This window comes from Hemiscyllium ocellatum, chromosome 28 (genome assembly GCF_020745735.1).
Source record: "Hemiscyllium ocellatum isolate sHemOce1 chromosome 28, sHemOce1.pat.X.cur, whole genome shotgun sequence".
NCBI classification, from domain to species: Eukaryota; Metazoa; Chordata; class Chondrichthyes; order Orectolobiformes; family Hemiscylliidae; genus Hemiscyllium; species Hemiscyllium ocellatum.
Window position 1 is genome coordinate 27248632 of NC_083428.1, and position 16498 is coordinate 27265129.

The window sequence follows — 16498 nt, forward strand, 5'->3', positions numbered from 1 at the left end:
GAGGAGGTAAGAAGCTTTTGGAGAGAACAAATGTATCTGTGCCAGTTCCCTAACGTCCTAGTAATCATGTCTGACCAAATGTACATTAGCTATTGCTATAATTGCAATAAGCCTGCTTGTTATCTGAGAAATGTGCCTTTTCCATATATACTCTATGGTTGTGTATCCTTGACCACAAAGCACTAGATAGACCAAAGATGTAGGAGAATTGGTGGCAGCCAAATGCCTCAACAATGTCTACCTAGTACCACATGCTGGTAGAGGTAGCAAATGCCAGAAGGCACCAGGAGCAGTCATTTTGGAAGATACTGCAAATAGAATGGCAATTAAACATTGTTTTGCTAATATGCTCTAGATCTCATGAACTAATTCAGAAATAAAGCACAGGTAAGAATGTTTACAAGAGAAGTCCAGAATTAATCCAACTATCTAGGCTGAAGTGGGTACTGCAGATGCTGGAGATTAGAGTCAAGATAGAGTGGTGCTGCAAAAGCACAGCAGGTCAGGCAGCATCCAAGGACCAGGAAAATCGACATTTCAGGCAAAAGTCCTGCCCAAAGCGTCGATTTTTCTGCTCCTTGGATGCTTGCCTGACCTGCTGTGCTTTTCCAGCAACATTTTAATCATGACTGTAATCCAACTACCTGCACCTTCATCAACTTCAAATATTAACCCACTATTTTTTAAAATAAAATGATTTCCACCTCAACCAGTCCTTTTGATAAAGCATTCAATGCTTCAATAATTCCTCACTCTTTTCTCATAACCTCCCTCCTCCCACTTTTAGTTACCACATTAAACATATGACCATTGGTCACTGACTCTTCTGCAAAAACATTCTACATCAATATGATTTTTAAAAGTTTTTAAAACTTAACTCTGCCCATGAGTTCTTTCTTCCAATGAAAACAATTTCAGTATTATAGAGTCATTCAGCGCAGAATGAGTCCATTTGATCCATCATTACAGAACTACCCTTTCTAGGAGTCATCCAATGACTTCCACACCCTTTTCTTCCCCTGTGGCCTGGAACATTTTGCTAACTTTTTGAAAGATATTATTGGTTCTACTTCAACTACCATCAAATAACTTATTCCAGATCATAGCAACTTGCTGTGTTAAAATGTTTCTTCTCATCTGGTTCTTTTGCCAAATATCTCAAGAGTAGCCAGACAATTATAGATTCCTAACCCTCACATCACCTTAGTGAGTTGATGCTTTATGCCTTCTAAGCGTTTAATGTCATTTCAATGAAGAAATTCTGCAAATTGTACTTGGGTACGTAAACTCCCAGTCTAATATTAAACTTTGCTCAAGAGCCATGGGGTTTTGTATTATTAGGCTGCGTGATTGAATTTAATCAACTGGACGTCTGCAGTTATCTCTGTCCTTTATCCTCAAAAGAACAGCATACCCTGACCCAAAAGCTTATACTGACCTAATTTCCTCTGCTATGGGTTTGCAACCTTTTAGAGTAGACATAATCTAATGTTATGACTTTGCTGACTGCCTGGCATCTTTGGCGGATTTGGCCGAAGATTACTGGACACTTGTTGGTACTAATACTTAGTTTTTGACTGCCAATGGAGTCAGCATAGGTCTCAATTTTGAAACCACTTGCTCCCCTCCTTCACACAGCAACCCGCCACCTCTAACACTGCTAACCTTAAAGGACAACATATGAACAATGATTTACCAGTTAGGTGAAACACTAGAGATTATTTAGTGCCAATGAAATCCAACTCAATCAAGGAATGCAATTGATTTATTTTTCTTTTGGATTAATTTAGATAAGACTTGTTTTGATGAGTCTATATAAAACTTAAAAATTACAATTGTTAAATTATTTACTGAATTTTACATTTTACCATTTGAGGGATTTCTTTTTCAAAATGTAGACATAGAGCATAAAAACATCAATTAATTGATTTCTGAGTTCAGTATTTTTGTAAAAGAATAAAATTAACAATACAGGAATTGGAATGAATTAGTCATCTATAAAGTGTTTTTTTTGAAACCACACGATCTCTAAGAGTGGGGCTTGTCATTTCCTGTGAACTATTCAACACCTTGGACACTTCCTCTTACTATATATGATGCCATATAAGGTCAGAATACATCGACTGGTGTGAGAAGGGTAATTACACAGTGAGGAAGCAACATAAAGATCTTTCTAATCAGCATAATGATGGATTGTTCACACTTCCACTAAACAGCAGCTGTGTCCCACCATGTTTGTCTGGTGTGATGCCTGACATCTTTTTCTAAATTATTAGTTGGTTGGCAAATAAATTCCCACATCACTTTAAAATTGAATTACGAATTATATCTGAAGATGATTACATCACAACTTTGAAAACAGGAACAACAATAGACGATATTGCCCCACAAGCTTGCTCCATCCTTCAATAAGATCATGGCTGATCTGTTTGTGTTTTGAATTCTGCAATCACCTTTGATTCCCTTCCCTAACAAACATCTATCTACCTCTGCCATAAAAAGATTTAATGACCCAGTCTCCAACACCTTCTGGCACAGTCACACAATCCTTCTCATTTCTGTCCTAAAAGGTTGATGCCTAATTTTAAAATCATTCTGGACTCACACCTAAGAAGAAACATCCTTTCCATGTCCAACTTGTTAAGACTATTCAGGATCTTATGCACTTCAGTCAAGTCACCCTTCATTTTTAAATGCCAGTGGAATAAGATGATACATCATTCCAAGTGTCAATCCCATGAGACTCCTCCGAATAGCCTCAATGCATATACAGACATCCTTAAATAAGGAAACCAAAATTGTATCCAGTATTCTGTATAACTGAAGCAGAGTATCCTTATTTTTATCTTCAATTCCTCTCTTAATAAGTGCAGCATCCCATAAGCACTGTGATTATGTGCTGTACCTGTACACTAAGATTTTATGCTTTATGCACTAGAATACCCTAATCCTCTGCACTTTGGAATTCTGCAGTTATTCTCCCCCTTTATGTAATACTCTGCTTTCTCATTTGACCTGCAAATTTAACCAACTAAAACACTTTCCTATGTTATATTCCATCTTCCAGATTTTTGCCCACTCACTCAACCTATCCATATCCTTTTCCAAGCTCTTAATGTCCTCTTCACAATATATTTTCATACTTAGCTTGGTGTTGTCCTTGACTTTAGCTAAGTCATTGGTATAAATTGTAAGTAACCAACACTGACCCCCACAGGACTCTGCTCACCACATCCTGCCAACGAGACAACCATTTATACACACTCTCTATTTTCGCCAACTAGACAATCTTTAATAAATGTGTAAATTTGCAACACTACCACACCCCCCACCCCACCCCATCCAGTATCATGAGCTTTTATTTTCTGCAAGAATCATTGATGTGGCATCTTATCGAATGTCTTCTCAGATTCCAAGTACAATACTTCTACAGGCTCGCTTCCATCCAGAAAGCATGTTATTCTCTCAAAAATATCCAATAAATTGATTAAGCATGATTTCCTTTTGCTGAAACCATGCTGATTCTTTCTGATTACCTTGAATTTTCTAAATTTGCAGCTATAGTATCTTTAATGATAAATTCTAACAATTACCTGAAGACTAACTGGTACAATGTTTCTTGTTTTATGCCTCTTCTTGAATTGAGGGATTATATTTGCTACTTGCTAGTCCTATGGGACCTTTCCAGAATCTAGGACATTTTACGATATTAGACAAAAACATCTAGTAATTCATTAGCGAACACTTTTCAGACCCAAGGATGAAATTCATCTCATCCTAGAGACTTGTCAGCCCACAAATCCATCAATTTGCTCAGTACCATTTCCCCTCATGATTGTAATTTTGGCAAGCTTCTCTCTTCAACCTCCCGATTTACAGCAAGTTTTTTTTTAATAAAACAAAGGACAGAAGCAAAATGTTTGCTAATTTCATCTGTCATTTCCTTAGTACGCACTATCAACTGTTCATTCTCAATCTCTGGAGGACCAACACTTACCTTATTCCCACTTCTTTTCTTTCTATACACCTGTCGAAATACTTGCTATCTTTCTTTATATTCTGCATTTTCATGGTCTCATCATCTTTTTTTTATTCTCTGCCATTTTTTATATGCGAACCAATCATCTGACCCACTACCTACCTTTGTACAACTATATGCTTTCCCTTTATGTTTGATGCTTTCCTTAACTTGTTTCCTTAACGATAGTTGTGGGTCCTTCATTTAAAAGTTTTGTTTCTACAGAAATGCTTATTTGGAGTATTCTGAAAGATCCTCTTGAATGTCTATCACTGAATTTCTACTGACTTTGTTTGTTACACATTTCAGCTAATTCCAATTTCATTACCATATAGTTTCTCCTATTCTAAAGTTAAAATACTTGTCTTAGATCCAATCTTTTCCTTTTCAAACTAGTAATAAAATTCAATCGTATTGTCACTGCTACCTAAAATGCCTTTACTCTGAGGTCATTAATTGATCCTGTCACATTACAAGGTTAATGCTACCTGCTCTCTAGTTCATTCCAGACGTGCTGCTCTAAAGAAATTATCTTGAAACTTTCAATGAACACTTCATCCAGGCTACTATCAATCTAATTTTCCAAGTTTGTATGTAGGTTAAAGTAATCCAAGATTATTACCATTTCTTCATCACAAGCTTCTTGTATACTTTGTCTCACATTATGATTAATGTTAAGGGGTCTGCAGACCACTCCCACTAGCGACACCTTTCCCCTACTGTTGACATTATACAAGATGGTGCGGCACAGTGGCTCAGTGGTTAGCACTGCTACCTCACACCACCAGGCACCCAGGTGCAATTCCCACCTCGGGCAACTGTCTGTGTGGAGTATGCACATTCTCCCCATGTCTGTATGGGTTTCCTATGGGTGCCCCAATTTCCTCCCACAATCCAAAGATGTGCTAGGCAAGTGAATTGGCCATGCTAAACTGCCCATAGGTGCATTTGTCAGGGTTAACTATATGTGGTAGGGGAATGCATCTGGGTGGGTAACTGTTCGGAGGGTCAGTGTGGACCTGTTGGGCCGAAGGGATTGTTTCCATAGGGAATCTAAAAAAAAAGACAAAGCAATAAACTTGATTGCCACCAGATCCACAAACATTCACTCCCTCCTCCACCTACACTTGGTTGCAACGGATATACAATTTACAAGATGAACTGCAGAAGCTCACTAAGGCTCCTTAAACAGTACCTTCCAAACCCACGATCAAAGAAAGTCCAGAAAGTCAAGGACAGTAAAAGGGGAACCTGCAAGTCCTCTTCCAAGTCACTCGCTATCCTGACTTGGAAATATGTCACCATTTTCACATTGTCCCTGGATCAAAATCCTGAAACTCCCTTCCTAAAGGCATTGTGGGTCTACTCACACCAAATAAACTGTGGCAGTTCAAGAAGGCAGCACATGATCACCTTCTCAAAAGCAACTGTGAATGAGCAATAACTGCTGGCTCAGCCAGTGAGACCCACATCACATGAGTGAATGAAAGAAACTAACTCCACCACAGTATTACTGTAGCTGTTGGGAGTAAACATTTGTTACTGTTTTCTGAGTGCTACTTAAATGTCTTTCTTGTTGCAGTTCAAATAATTAAAGGAATGAGCAGCTTTTCATTAGTGGCTCACTTCCAATAGAGAGATGCAGTGAATAGTTTAACCTGCAAAGCTTGTAAGTCAACCATCCGAGGATGCTGCCTGGCCTGCTGTGCTTTTCCAGCACCACATTCTTGACTCTGATCTCCAGCATCTGCAGTCCTCACTTTCTCCCTGGATCAAGAACTGGCTCAAACTCCACAGTCAAACATTATCATTAATGAAATAGTTCAGATTTGAGCCATATTACTGATGGCATTCCTTGAGTAGTTGATCCTAGAGGCATTCTGTCTTCACTAATGCCCTGACCTTCAACAAATGGTCAACACATTTTCAGGGGAAAGGGTTAAAATAGATAACAATTCTAATCAAAGTCAAAAATGCACTAAGGGAGTGGGCCGCACAATGACAATAGATTAATGAAGCATCATTCATATTGGTGGGGCTAACAAATTTACATGTATCATTGTAGCACCAGGCATAGCTAAAGGTGAGATGTCAACCTGGTGAAGCTACCAAGCACAACCACTTGCATGCATAAACAGCAAGTGATGGACAGAGCTAAGTGATTCCACAACCAATGGATCAGATCTAAGCACAACAGTTCTTCCACATCCAGTCTTGAATGGAGAATGAGGCTTCACAACTATCCCCAGCCTCAATGATGGGGGAGCCCAGCACATCAGTGCAAACGATAAGGCAGATGCATTCGCAGCAATCTACAGTCAGATGCGCTGAGTGGATGATCCATTTTGTGCTGCTCCAGTGGTCCCCAGCATCACAGATACCAGGATCCAGCCAATTCAATTCACTCCACATATATCAAGAAATGGCTGGAGGCCCTGGGTACTGCAAAGGCAATGGCCCTGATAATTTCAGTAATTGTACTGAAGACATGTGCTCCGGAACTTACCACTCCCCTAGCCAAGTTCTTCCGTTACAGTCACAGCACTGGCATCTAACCAACAATGCGAAAAATCGCTCACAAAAAGCAGGACATATCCAAACCGGCCAATTAACGCCCAATCTGTCTACTCTCCATCATCAGTAAAGTCATGGAAGGAGTCATCAACAGTGCTATCAAGCAGCACTTGCCCAGCAACCAGCTGCTCAATACATCCAGGGTCACTCAGCTCGTGATCTTATTGCAGCCTTAGTTCAAACATGGACAAAAGAGCTGAATTCCAAAGGTGAGGTGAGGGCGACAGCCCTTGACATTCAGGCCGCATTTGACTGCGTATGGTGTCAAGGAACCCTGGCAAAACTGGAATCAATGGGTGTCGGGAGCAGACACATTGCTGGTTAGAGTCATGCCTGGCATGAAGGAAGATGGTTGTGGTTGTGGAGGGTCAGTCATCTCAGCTCCAGGACATCTCTGCAGGAGTCCCTCAGGGTAGTGTCCGAGACCCAAAAATCTTCAGCTGCTTCATCAATGAATTTCCCTCTGTCATAAAGTCAGAAGTGGGGATGTTTGCCGATAATTGCACAGTGTTCAGCACCATTCACGACTCCTCAGACACTGAAGCAATCCGTGCTCAAATGCAACAAGATCTGGACAATACCCAGGCTTGGGCTGACAAGTGGCAAGTAACATTCGCACCACACAAATGCCAGATAATGATCATCACCGATAAGAGACACTCTAACCACTGCCCCTTGACATTCAACTGTATTACCATCACTGAATTTTGCACTGCCAACATCCTTGGGGTGACCATCGACCAGAAACTCAACTGGACTCACCACATAAACACAGTGGCTACAGGTGCAGGTCAGAGACTCGGGATGCTGAGGCAGGTAACTCCACCTCCTGACATCCTAACGTCTATCCACCAGCTACAAGGCACAAGTCAGGAGTGTGATGGAATACTCCGTACTTGCCTGGATGTTTGCAGCCCCAACAACACTCAAGAAACTTGACACCATCCAGGACAAACATCAACAAACATTTGTTTGCTTGGCACCACATCAACAAACATTTAATCCCTTCACCACTGGCACTCAGTAGCAGCAGTGTGTACTACCTACAAGATGTACTGCAGAAATTCACCAAAGATCTTTACACAACACCTTCCAAACCTATGGCCACTTCCACTAGAAGGACAAGGGCAGCAGGTACTTGGGAACATCACCACCTGCAAGTTCCCCTCCAAGCCAATCACCATCCTGATTCAGAAATATGCTGCCATTCCTTCACAGCCATTAGGTCAAAATCCTGGATTTCCCTCCCTACCGGCATAATGGGTCAACCCACAGCAAGTGAACTGCAACAATTCAAGAAAGCAGCTCACCACCACCTTCCCAAGAGCAAACAGGGATGGGCTATCAATGCTGGCCAACCAGCAATGCCCATGTCCCACAAATTAACAAAAAGAAAATGAAAAAGGTTGAGGGAGAAGAAAAGATCCAACTGTTATTGTGCATAAATTACTGTAGGTTCATGACCCATAAGTTCATGATGTTTGTAGCAAACTTCAGCTAAAACTAATGGGGAGCTAGAACATATCAATAGAACTATTCAGTATAAATCAAAGAGCACCATGCTGTTACAAGTTGCAGGTCAGACTGCCTTTGGAGTCCACTGTTTTGGCTCACATGCTAAGTGATATAGTAGTCTTGAAAAAGGGCCACAACAGAGAATGAATCCAATCTTAAAGATTCTGACACAAGGACTCTACTTACTTTTGAGCAGCCTAGACTTAAAGATGAACTGATTATTAAATAAAATAATTGTCTATTAAATCATGAAAGGACTGGATAGTGGGTCTATCAATCATTTACATCAATTGAACTGATTGATTGGGACCAGTGGACAGCAGTTTGATCTAGATGAGTGTGCAACCAGATCAGATTTTGATGGTTCTTCTTTCAGAGGGTAGTGTCTGTCTAGGTACCCCACTGGGTGGGAGTTGAATGGTGATTCTTTGCACATCTTCAAGGAGAAGATGGGCCAGTTGTTGACTAGGCAGTATTAGTCTTTATAAATAGCATTTAGTCCAGGTGATCCCCTACACTGAGGGTCTCAGATGAAATTTCGAAAACACAATTTCTCTTACTAACCCTGGGTTCTTTCAAAGTCTCTTTGTCCTTTTCAGACTGTTAGGCAGGGGAGTGAACAGGCTGGCAGACAAATAATTGTAAAGATCCACTTGTCACACTCCAGCCAGTAATGATGGATTATTATTTAATCCATAAATTTGTATTTATATTCCAATCAGTAATTAAGAATGCTGCAACATTTTGAGTTTGTTTTCATCTATGTAGTTTGTGTATTTCAAATTCCACCCACAGATATGTTCTCACATTCTTGAGAGTATTTTCAGTTACCTTCACACCTAAAAGTTGTAGAGTCATAGGGAAGTACAGCATGGAGACATACACTTCTGTCCAACTCATCCATGCCAACCAAATAGTCTAAATTAATCTAGTCCCATTTGTCAGCATTTGGCTTCTATCCCTCTAAAGCCTTCCTATTCATGTACCTATACAGATGCCTTTTAAATCTTGTAATTGTACCAGCCTCCATTACTTCCTCTGGCAGTTCATTCTATACACGCACCACGCTCTGTCATGAAAAAAATTGCCCCTTAGGTTCCTTTCAAATCTTTCCCCTCTCACCTTAAACCTTAAAGCATTAGCTTTATCTTGTTTTTTTTTCAAAACTGGGCTGATATCTTCAATATTTCCAGCAGATGGCAATGCCAGCTAAGGACAAATTTGTATCACAATTGTGACATCAGTAAGTGTGAAACAGTTTGCACTCCCCTTACCATATCACTTACAGTGGAAATATATCTTCAATTAGGAGTCTGGATCCAACTTGATATCAAAGCGAAGAGGCTGGACACTTCCTGCCTTAGTTTGGGTATTGTAAGATTTGGTTAGGACTCGCAGGTTACTCAGAAGTGTCAAGCAGTTGTAGTTTGTTGAAAAGCAGCGGGTCAAATACAACACATAATCCAAATAAGCAATCATAAATCTTGTAACAGGTGAGAAATAAAAACAGAAATTGCTAGCGAAACTCAGCAGGTCAGGCAGCATCTGTGGGGAGAAAGCAGAATTAATGTTTTGAGTCTGGTGACTCTTCATCAGAACACAGATGCTGCCAGACCTGCAGAGTATCACCAGCAATTTTTAATTTGTTTCAGATCCCCAGTATCCACAGTTCTTTGATTACATTATTGTAAAAAGTGAGGATGGTTTACCAGTCATACCTGAAGTGGGTGAAGGAGGCAAAGTGGTTTGATCTCTGTTATGGTAATGTTTTTGCAGTTCTTTCTCAAACTAGCTGGAGATGTCAAGCCAAAAGTAAATACTCTTTCACCTCAAGGGTAACAGCTTACCAAAGTGTTAAGGTAAAGCTAGAATGAATCCACCTCAAGGAGCGTTTCCCCTATCCAATGTGGTTTTCTCCCAGGTGGCCGTTTATCTGTGTTCTTTTTAGAGGCTTGTGTACATTCCGTGCCAATCAGTTTTACAATTACATCTTTCCTTGCAATGATCTAATTACCAGGGAGACCCTTCTTGCTCCGATCCTGGATCACCTCTTCGCTTATCTCTTAGATGGATAACTTGCTATTTTCTCCCACACAGCATGTTTCCAAGATGCTAACATACAGGTCTATTCTCAATCAGGCCTGAAATATCTGCACTCAGTGTGGCCTTGGCAAGAAAACATGTGAAGATCTTGATCATTCCTGACTGCATCGCTGCTGAAGATGTTTTCTACAGAAGGTCAGACAAAGAGACTTTGTCTATTGAATACAATGACTTTCTTAAGATTTTGCAAGGCCATTAGGCATGCTTACTGTGACAGTGAAGTAATCCTCAAGAAATGTCCTGGTGGTGAAATCAAACAGCCAGCATTGACAAAAAAAAAGTTGCCCCATAACTATTTATTTTCTTTATCCAGATAATGATGACCATCCATATTTATTAACTGGTGCTGATTGCTTTGAGATGCTGGTGTCCTGGTGCTCATGGTGTTTCCTCAATATAATTAGATTGCAAATTTCAAAACTTGGCCATGTATACTTTTGAGATCACATAGCATAACCACAATATATCCATGATAGAAGAGGTGGATATTACATTTAATTACTGGGGATCAATCACGTAGACGTTTTTAGTCTTGTTTGGAGTTGAATGTCTCAACTATTTTTGAGTTAACATCATCTGAACAAATGATTGGTAATAATGCAGACTCTTTGACTTGAGCATCTTAAATGTTAAAAAGGCAAAAAGCAACCAAGCAGTGAGCCACTGATTATAGAGTAGTCCACCTCTTCCTTTTGATTGTGGGTACAGGCAAAACCAGCGTTTCTTGCTCATCCCTAATTATGGCTTGCACGAAGTGGAAAGGATGAATATTTGTCAACTATGTTTCTGTGGGTGCAGAATTACATTTAGGTCATTCAGCGAACGGCAGCAGATGTCTTACCCTAAAGGGTATTAGTGAAGTAGGTGGGCTTTCATGGTAGTTTCATGGTTGCCATTATTGACACTGGCTAACTACACTTTATGGCTGATAAAGCAGTATTGGGATTTGAACCTGTGAATTCCACCACACCCCTCCCTACCACCCACCCAAACCTCATGCCCACCCCCTTAACCTGCGCCTCTATTATGATTCCACTGTAATACCATCGCTATCCCCTCCCAGTCCCTCAGCATTGATATGGTTGGTCTTTTAAAGTTTCTGGCCAATGACAACTTTCCCCTGAGAGTGGATATTGAAGCATTCAGTATTATTGCTTCCAGTCAAGCTCAGATACAGATACTTGGGTTTTTCATGTCAAATATTATCAGTTCTACCACCTACACAGCATAATTGTTTTCTGAGGTATAAGATTTCTGAAGATAAGTCAGGCCAGGCTCAAAAGATTAACTCTATTTCTCTCCTCATAGGTGCTGCATGGTCTGTTGAGTTTCTTCAGGTTCTCTTTGGGTTTTTTTTCAGGTTTCCAGCTTGTGCAATTTTGTGGCTTTATTATCACAGTGTAATTGTTGCCTGTCAATTGTAAACCTGAACATGAGTATCATGTAGGTTCTGTTACAGGCTGGCAGGGACATTTTTGTTGAACCAAGAACAATGCTGAACACTAAAGAAACATTACTGAACAAGGCCACTGTGGATTTTCTGTCATTTTAAAATATTTGGACTAAGGACATTGTCTTGAGGATCTTAAGCAACAAAATTCGGGCAATTGTTCATTGTTCTTTCCTGTCCATGCTGGACATCTCCATATGTCACAAGTGTGAGTAACAGATTTACTCTAATAATGTGTACATTTGCCGTTCTTATTTTAGGCGGGTACCTTTACTTTAGAAAAATTAACGTTATGATTTCATACTGACATCTTATTATTTTCCTCAACTTGTCCATCCCTTACACAGAAATGTCCTAAGACCATCCTGTCATAGTGTGTCATTGTTTCCCAATTGATTCCAGGAATTTTTCTTCTGCAATACTGTCCGGGGGTGTATTAAACGTATTGATCACTGTGTCAAATGCAGAATGTCCTGATATAAGCCCAAAGAATGTTTTTGACTCATTTGAACTGCATCCCCCTTACTTTACTTCAACATTTTTGTTTTGAGCAACATTAATCTTCATTTTCATTCACTCAACATTACGTATCTCTTTAAAATCACTTTTTAAATTTCAAAACTATACTTTATTTATTAAAAATCTCTTTGTATGCATACATTGTCACAAACGGTTCTGTACAATAGCATTTCAAGTAAACAAACAAACACTTGAGTCAAAGGCATCTTTTACACATAGAAGATTATATTTACATGCATTGTAGTCAATAGGAGGATCAACAAGCCTCCAATTGACTTCAGCAGGAAGACCTCAGACAGTGGTCTTTCCCCACTGCGCTTTTGCGACAGCTGCCACAAGCTTTAGTGCATCCCTCAGTATGTAGTCCTGAACCATGGATTGTGCCAGTCTGCAACACTTGGTCAAGGTCAACTCCCTGTTCTGGAAGACCAACAAATTTTGGGCAGACCAAAAAGCATCTTTCACCAAGTTGATGGCCCGCTAGGTGCAGTTGATATTTGTGTCGGTGTGCATCCTGTGGACCACACAGCACAGAGTCCCATGTCATGGAGCTGCTCAGGACGAACGTCAACAGAAACCACTGCGTCTCTGTACAGACTTCCTTTGCAAAAGCACATTCCAACAGGGTATGTGTGACAGTCTCACGCCCCTGCAACCGCTTTGAGGGCAGCGTGCATTGGCGCAGACCAACCAGACATACATGTAGGATCTCACAGGTAATGCCATATGTACTTCGATAAAATCACCTTTCAATTGTTTCCTGCTTGGCTGAACAGCTAATGGTTTACAATTTGCTGCACTCGAGCAACCAATAATCAATACCTAAGTTGATACCAACAATTTTGTTGACTTTGCAAGTTTTAGTTTAAGTGCTTTTGTTGAAATTGCAATCTGTTAAAGCTGCAGTGAGTGGACAACAGCGTATCTGAGACATCAGTCAATAGGGAAAGAAACTGTGTATTTCCTTTACCAATCAGATTTAAGGTTTGTGAAATAATTAGCATGACATCGAAGAAGAAAGAGTAATTTGAAACACAAGCAGAAATTGCAGGAAAATCTCAGCAGGTCTGACTGCATCTCTAGAGAGAAAGCAAAGTTAATTTTTCAGGTCCAGTGACACTTCTGCAGTTCTGCTTCGGTGTTAACTCTGCTTTCTCTACACAGATGATGCCAGACCTGCTGAAATTTTCAGGCAATTTCTGATCATGTTTCTGATTTCCAGTAGCCACAGTTCTTTGGGGTTTGTTTTGGTAAATTAGAGTGGATGTGAATCCAAAATCAAATTATGTACAGAAAGAGATCTAAAAAGTGTGAAGGAAAGATTGAATTAGGAGAGAGAAAAGAAATGGAAATGAAAAGTTGAAAAAGACTTAATTTTAAATATTACTCATTTGAAATCTCCAACAATTATAACCTGCAGGATTGAGAATCCATACTTGTATCAGTTATGGTTTAGCACCAGAGGGGCTGAAAAGTAGTAATTAACACATCACCACAAAAAGTACTTGGACTGGAATGACAAAGTTTAAATTGTTGTCATGATGTTTTGTTCAAATTTACCTTACAAGTACGATTTGTGAAGAATTGTACACTGAATCCTGCAGTATTAATGTGATGGAAATCCAAAATGTGACTGAAGTTGTGGTCGGAATCTCATCTGAGATTCAATCTCTGGCTTTACTTTAATAGAAGTGGTGAATAATGTCACCTGGGACCCCTCCAGAGGCTGCTTGCTCCCTGCTGGGAACTACATTTGAGTCATCTGCATGACTGAAACTTTGCATATTCGGAAACATTGCCTGAATAAACACAAAACAGAAGAGGGTTGGATTATGAATGTACCATTGAACAATTCATTAAAATCAGCATCATAGAACAGAAAATCAATTAAAATACTAAAAACAACTCTGATTTATTTTAAAATCAACAGCAGGGGCAGTATGTTAAAGTTGTATATGATCCTAGTCAGGATGCATCTGGGACACTGTGGACAATTCTGGTTACCATTACAGAATGGAAACAGACCCTTCAGTTCAATTCACCAATGCCGACCAGATATCCTAAATTCATCCAGTCCCAATTGCAGTGAAAACATTACCCCTCAGGTCCCTTTTATAGCTTTCTCCTCTCACTTTAAACCTATGTCCTCTGGTTTTGTATTCCCCTACCCTGGGAAAAAGACCTTGTCTATTCACCCAATCCATGCCCTCACGATTTTTAAAATCTCTAGAAGGTTACCCCTCAGCTTCTGATGCTCCAGGGAAAAAAGGCCCCAGCCTAGTCTGCCCCTCCCTGTCGCTCAAACCCTCTAACCCTGATAGCATCCTTGTAGACCTTTTCTACACCCTCTCAGGTTTAACAATATCCTTCCAATAGAAGTACATTCAGCATTGTAAGCAGTATTCTAATAGTAGCTTCACCCTGTACATAGAAACACTGCAAAAAGTGGGAAAAAGATTTACAAGGATAATGTCAGAGATTATGGTATTTCAGGAAGCTTGAACAAGATGAAGCAAGGAAGAGTCCTGATTGAGAGATCGAAAATTACCAACGAGTAGCATGGAGGGAGTGGGGATAGATGTTGACAGAACATTTCCACTGTCAGAGAATCCAAGACTAAAGGCAACAAATAAAAGATAGTTGTTTATAATTCCAGCAATGAAAGGAGAAATGTCTTCACAACAGAGAGTGGTTTGAATGTGGAAGTTGCAACCGTAGGAAGTGGTTGAGACAAATAGTTAACATGTTTTCAAAAGGAAGTTTAATGAACTGTAAGAAAAAAGAATAGAAAGATAAACTGAAAGACAAATATGAATCAGATGGAATGGGAGGTTACTGCTGTGAAAAATAAACACGCTCCAGACTAGTGAGCCGAATGGCTTGTTTCATTGCTGTAGATCGCTACCTTTGTGCTTTAGTATAAAACAGTAATTTTGCATCACCCAATGCAAATCCATGGTAAGATGCATTTTTACAAAGCCAGTGGTGGAAAGTCCTGCACATCTCTGGTTTCTGCTTCCAGAGTTTGGCTTTTAACAGAGATCAGTCCCTACCTCAAACTGCTGTACCGCTTGCACTTAAATAACAGTGAGTACCATAAAGACTGATTGTAATCTCTCGTAAATTATAGTGCACAAAGTGCCTCCAGTCCCTCCTCTTGATTCAATCTTCGAAATTAGTACCAGAAAAGTCTGCTTGTACTTGCATGATGTCTATAACATGTGGTTGAATCTTGTTAAGAGGTCTGTGTGTGTGATGGAAGGGGAGGTGGATGTAAAATGCGCTGTCCATTGTGAAATGTATAGAATGTTAGAGCTTGTTGTATCTTTCAGACGTTCGCACGGCAATTAAAACTTCGAAAACTTCCAAAAATGGGTCGTCCTTCTACTTTTGTAAATGAACCCTTGCGTTTTAAACACAGTATAACATTTCCGTTTATTCGTTTGTCTATGATTAGTGTGCTCTGCATTTTTCGTGTCAGTATCTAGTTATTTTGAAAGTGTCCCTTCATTAAAGACTAGGCGGTATGTTCAGAATTGTCTTATGAACTGCCAATCACGAGTTAATGGATAACTACATACATCAAAAAACGAGGAAGTCAGAAAGCAGCAGCGCGCTGTAGTCTGCTGCACACATAACCGAGTCAGTTTGCAGGTATCCCGCTACAAGAAATGATGAGATGACTGTTTAAGAATAAAATGAAGATTTAAACAGACTTTAAAAGTGGATTGTGGAACATCTCCAACTACAATCCGGTCACCAGAAGGGAAGTGAATCAATTACCACAGTTAAATGGTGAGTGCATGTTGCCTTATTTGCGTCTTTCATTGTTCTGTGTGAGTTGCAAAGTCCTGTGAACTGAAATGTTAAAATGTCAGTTCGGTGTGATCTACTCAAACCGATTCCAATCTTGAATCTGATGAAAGTCTATTAGACTGGGCAGGTTGAGTTCCGCGCGTATGGAGCTTCCTGCTATCAGAGTAGTTTTCTGAGACTTCAAAGAAAACGGCCTCACCATTGTCATTTTAACTCTGTGACAGTGAGTGGGTCTACTCTGTACCGCTGTAAGAGCGCATCTCAATCTAGGTTGGTCCTCAGGCTTTACTGAACTTCAGGTGTTTGCTCTAGCAGTTATGTCAACACTGTTATGTGTAACGTGCAATTTGGTCTACACAAGAATTTACCTTTAACCCTCCAACATATAAAACGGTCGAGCTATAAATCACACTATTTATAATTTATAGTACATTTTTGTTTCCAAAACCAAAATCAGGAAGAGGGCAGTTGGTGGGGGGAGGAGGAATGGGAACCAGATACAC

The 16498-nt window shown here is 40.0% G+C and overlaps 1 protein-coding gene across 1 annotated transcript in view; it reads left to right on the forward strand.

The window, feature by feature from the left end:
- Positions 1-15824: 15824 nt before the first annotated feature.
- Positions 15825-16498, forward strand: part of myo1f (myosin IF) — a 155483-nt gene continuing 154809 nt past the window's right edge. The window contains exon 1 of the mRNA XM_060845959.1: positions 15825-15974. Coding sequence (XP_060701942.1) covers positions 15972-15974 — 3 coding nt within the window. The 5' untranslated portion in view covers positions 15825-15971. The remainder of the gene's footprint in view (positions 15975-16498) is intronic.